The 5,000-nt window shown below is 36.9% G+C and overlaps 1 protein-coding gene across 2 annotated transcripts in view; it reads right to left on the bottom strand.

Annotated features, from left to right (window-relative positions):
* The window catches only part of LOC138008326 (uncharacterized), a 26,575-nt gene that overhangs the window by 12,712 nt on the left and 8,863 nt on the right, over nucleotides 1–5,000 (bottom strand). Inside the window, exons 4-5 of one of the 2 annotated variants that reach the window (XM_068855632.1) lie at nucleotides 2,330–2,608; nucleotides 1,108–1,187 (exon numbers count right to left, since the gene is read on the bottom strand). In XM_068855632.1, coding sequence (XP_068711733.1) covers nucleotides 1,108–1,187; nucleotides 2,330–2,608 — 359 coding nt within the window. Of the gene's footprint in view, nucleotides 1–1,107; nucleotides 1,188–2,329; nucleotides 2,612–5,000 lie in introns of both variants that reach the window. The other variant, XM_068855631.1, reaches the window with a different exon arrangement.

Genomic DNA, 5,000 nt, shown 5'->3' with positions numbered 1-5,000 from the left:
AATCAGCTAGTAGAACAGCATTACATGACCTTACAGTGAACTAGTTAATGGACAGTTTGAAGACCGTAAAAAAGAAGTGCCGCCTGGAGAGGAGATAGAAAGCAGTAGCGATGAGGATGACCAAGACATTGCCTCAGAACAGTAAAAAAAATAATTTGTAATGTTTGCGTTACTTAAATTTCGCGATTTTTTTGATATCGCGAAATTAGCGAAATTAACGTGTCGCGAAAATTTCATGTAACAAGGTATAATATCATCTCACTGTTTTAGTATATACTAAAACAACTCTTCACCACCACTTCGGTGAATAATTGCTAATTATTAAAAAGTGAACTACGGATATCAGATTTTCAGCATTTTCATTGGCTCTCCGGACACAGGCTATGTCTTCATACACCTGCTGTACCTAATATGGTCAAAGAACGTGTCAGCAATAAAGCTGAAAACGGCATTTTTGCAGCTCCGAGGCAGAAATCGACGCTTTAGTCGACAACTACCCCCGGGGAACACCAAAGAAGAGTTGTTGACCCTGGAGTTTTTAATAAAACGATTATTCTACTCGGGCTTGCTGGATATAAAATGATTATAACCAACTCGGTGCTACGCGCCTCGTTGGTTATCTATCACTTCATATCCAGCGCGCCGGCCCTCATAGCATAATAATTTATTGTTAAATATTAAAAATAATGTTGTGCGTGCCGCTCCTAAGCTAGTTTACGTTACTTGATTCATTATTGCATGCTTTAATGTTACATTGCTATTTTGTAATCATCTAGTCACTTCCTTGTAAACTAATTACAGCATTTCCAGAAAAAAAGACAGGGAACAATCCTTCAAGAGCGTACAGACCCGGGCAGATGACCCCTGAGAAGCGACTGCGTGTCAATCAATAGGTAAGATGAAACTAGTCAATATCTCAGTCTGCATTTTGTACCCGGTGTGAAGTCTGCAGTCTCCACTTTGCAGACTTTGCACTGGCTGCCACCTCAAGCTCATTTTCAGAATTGACGATAAAGACTAAATATAGGAAAGAGATTGATGAAAATTGATCCATAATTTTAATGGTTCCTGGTTCATTCAATAATTCAAATAACCTGACATCAATACCTTTTCTTTAATACCGCCGTGGACAGACGACCAAAATTCTCCTGATGGATTACTGTCATCTTCCCAATCAAGCACCTCCTCTGTATTTACAGACAAATATTGCTCATTAATTTTATTACATACTTCAGATGGAAGTGTTTTACTGTAACACTGACCATTCATCAAATTTACATGAAATATCAATTGCCTACCCCTTAGGTGTATTTATTTAGTAATTGGTACTCCCGGCCTGCGGTGACATTATGGATAATGCAAATTTCCCAAAGGATTTTTCCCAACCAAAATCTGCTTATAAATTTTAAAACACTAAATGGTATATTTGTGAAGTCTTATGAAGTGGACTATTAAAATAATAATACAAAAAAAATATACCATGCGGATCCCAGAAACCTTAGTATGGTGTTAACATATTTAACAATTCTTGCGAGTGAAGAAGAGAAGGAAGAAATTCATCGAGTGAATAATACATTTAAAAAAATGTTTTTGGCTAAAAGTCCATGGTCACCTTAACCAATTAGCTTGACCTGAAATGTGCAACTTATAGAATTTACTTTGTCTAATGACAAACAATGCTCCTCATGAAAGAAGAATCCTTTTGGGGCCACAGGGCTAACAACATCTCGGTCCAATAATAACCCCGTATTTAAAAAACTATTAAAACACTGTCCCCCTACAGCCATGCATGTCTCTTGAAACGAAAACTAACCATTTTCCCCTTTTCAATGCCAGATGATTTTACTCATCAAAGGGGCTGCTCGCTTATTAAAGGAACCTCCACTAAAACAAGACTTTGACTTTAAAATATTGAACATACTGTTTACAATCAAAATTGTTCGATCTTTTTCCAGTGGAAGTGAGATTTCAAAAACACTTTCATCAAATTGCTTTGGTTTTCAAATTTATTTCCCAGGCACTGCCATTTTGAATAGTTTGTTTAGGAACAATAGGGTAACCATTACATGTCGCAATTATTCAAAATGGCAGCACACTGGAAATTTGAAAACGAAAACAAGCATTTTTGAAATTAATTTTGTTTATTTCAGATTCAAATGCTTCCATTAGAAAAAGTTCGAACCATTTTGATGGTATAAACCATTAAATTTATATTATGTTCAGTATTTAAAAGTTACATTCTTGTTTTAGTGGAGGTTCCCTTTAAAGCAAAGGGTTAAATAAAATAATAAAGGAAGCCTTAATTATAAAGTTACTGTGACCTTCATACCCTCATCCAATGATGTGCTAGAAGTAGAAGAACTGTCATCAGTTACATCCTTGGTATTCTGAACTTGGAGGAGCTCATTGAAAACAAGCAGCCGATCCAACTGATGAACAGAAAGAAGTTTCTCTAACTTTTTTTCTGCCTCCATGCGCCTCTTTCTCTCTGTATTTGCCAAAATGCGCAAGCTCTCTTCCTGAAACACGCTTTCGTCTTTTCCAAGATAATCGACCATTGGATATGAGAAGCGACGTGGTTTGCAACTTGCTACTTTATAAACTTTGTCTACTAATTGTATACAAAATGAAAAAAAAAAACACTTTCCATATAGGCAGCCTTATTATAACAACATATATGTAACTGGCTTAAGTATAGTTCCCCATCCCCTCCCCCCCCCCCCCCCCCCCCCCAATGCATGGGGTGATTAAGCAACTGTGGAATCGAGATTGCAAAACCACTGAAAAATTGTCATGATAGCCCCTGTGGGTGAGGTAGGTACAAAAGTCAGACTGGATCAAGTCGGATCGACGTAAAAAAAAAATGATAAGGCCTCAAGAAATCACCCTAGCCGTAATCTTTCAGCTAACCTTGGTGAACCCTGGTGAAAAACCTCAGATCCTTGAGGATCTTCAAGAATCCTTAAAGATCGTCAAGGACCTGCAAAAGATCTTTGAAGATGAGGATCTTTCAAGGATCCTTGAAGGATCTTTGAAAGTTCTTTAAAGATCTTCAATTGTAATTAGGAGTTTTAAAGATCCACAAAGAGCCAGTGAGGATCCTGTGAGGATCTTACAAAGATCCTGGTGAGAATAAGTTTCAAAATCTTGGTAAGGATCCTTACAGATCCTCAAGAATTCTTTGAGGATCTTCCTAGGATCTTAAAAGGATCTTTTAACTGATCTTGAAAAGATCTTTATTAAGATCTTTGAAGATCCTTGATAAATCCTCTATTAACCTTCAAGGATCTTTCAAGGATCTTTGGAAAGATCTTTGTAATCTAATCAAAAAGATCTTTCAAACATCTTCATGACATCCTTGAGGATCTTCACGGATCTTGATAAAGATCTTTTCAAGAACAGTCAAAGGATCTTTTTAGGATCCTAGAAAGATCCTCAAACAATTCTCGAGGATCTTTTAGGATCTTTATAAAGATCCTTTGAGGATCAATCAAAGGATCTCCTTAGGATCCATGAAAGATCCTCAAGGAATTCTTGAGGACCTTAAAGGGATTTCTATCAAGATCCTTAAAGATCCTCAAAGATCTAAGACAGATGTTTGGGAGAACTCAGTAATTAAAATAAATTAGTTACCATTGCATCTTTAAAGGGGGTTCTTGAACACCATTAGGATTTTAAAGGGATTCATCTTAAAGATCTTTCAGGGATTTTTTAAAGGATCTTTTTTGGGAGTCTTCAAAAGCTTTAAGGAGAACCTGTTGATGCCTCAATTAAATAATGTCCTGTTCCTTTTTTGTCTCAAAAAGTTATTAAAGGTTGTGACTTTTCAAACTGAGAAATAATCTAAAGGAGTTCATTTACACCAATTAATAGAAAAATCAGTGAAACAAAACCCAATTGATGAATATATTCTGACAAGAGAATCATTTTATTAAAATTTTATTAAATAACAATGGGTTAAGTGACAAGCAAAGAACCGGAACGCAAAACATCACTAAAGAAAGTGCTATTGCTCTTGTTTATACAAGGCTCATTACTTCATGGTCTAGCCAAAAAATGCATCAAATACAAATAAACCAATGGTGTCTTCTTTAAGAGATCGTTTACTTATTTACATGCACTAACTTAAAATGAAGTTAACATTAAGTTGCATGTCCAGTCTGAAAACATTGTAACCTGACCGTCAGCTCATCTATCCCAGTTATTAAAATTTGAAGAAAACCATCGTCCAAAACTTGGAAACGGAAGTGAAGTGGGAGCAATGGTTGACGCATGTTCTGTCTCACTTCACTGCGATTACTAAAACTTAAACTTTCTCAAAGCAAGCTTTACTTGATGACCTTCGAATGACTTCCTTCACTTTTCAGTATGACGTTTGTTCTTGAACCTGCGGGAAAAACCCTTAAACGATCCCCTCAAACATCGTTGAAGATCAGCCATCTTGGATTTGAGCCGCTCTGGTCAGCAGTAGGCCAGCACCAAAAATTGCGGGCTCACACCAGCCACAGATCGAAGGCGGTGGAAAGGCGGTGTCGATGGCGGTTATTTCGATTTTTCGGTTTACTGCAAATCCTTACCATATTTTAGTTCTTTTACAATGTAAAATGCTTGCCCACTGCAAGGAATTGCTGATAATAACTCACCTAAAGAGGTAAGCGTTGGATAAAACAATTTTGATGCTAATTTCAGGGGCTTTTGTCCTATAAATCAAAGTGCAAGTAATAGTAGTGTTTTATAAGCAAGGGAACCGGTCAAAACTACTATACTCGAACAGGACCCACCTTTGGGGTAGGGGGGTTCTCAAAGACACCACCAATCTTCGAACTTATCACATGAACATTACCGACAGCATTTTATTGGCTTTTAAATTTGAGTTGACACAGGAATATTTAGCTAGCAAGAGTCGGCATTACTAGACAAACAAGAAAAGTGAGGTTTGAATCTCACTGTAATCTTTTACTGCTGGATAGAGGGGTGGCTGTGCAATATAGACACCATCT

The sequence above is a fragment of the Montipora foliosa genome, chromosome 6 (assembly GCF_036669935.1).
Source record: "Montipora foliosa isolate CH-2021 chromosome 6, ASM3666993v2, whole genome shotgun sequence".
In the NCBI taxonomy this organism is placed as follows: domain Eukaryota; kingdom Metazoa; phylum Cnidaria; class Anthozoa; order Scleractinia; family Acroporidae; genus Montipora; species Montipora foliosa.
The sequence above is the reverse complement of the archived record's forward strand: the minus strand, read 5'-3'. Positions and strand labels throughout refer to the sequence as shown.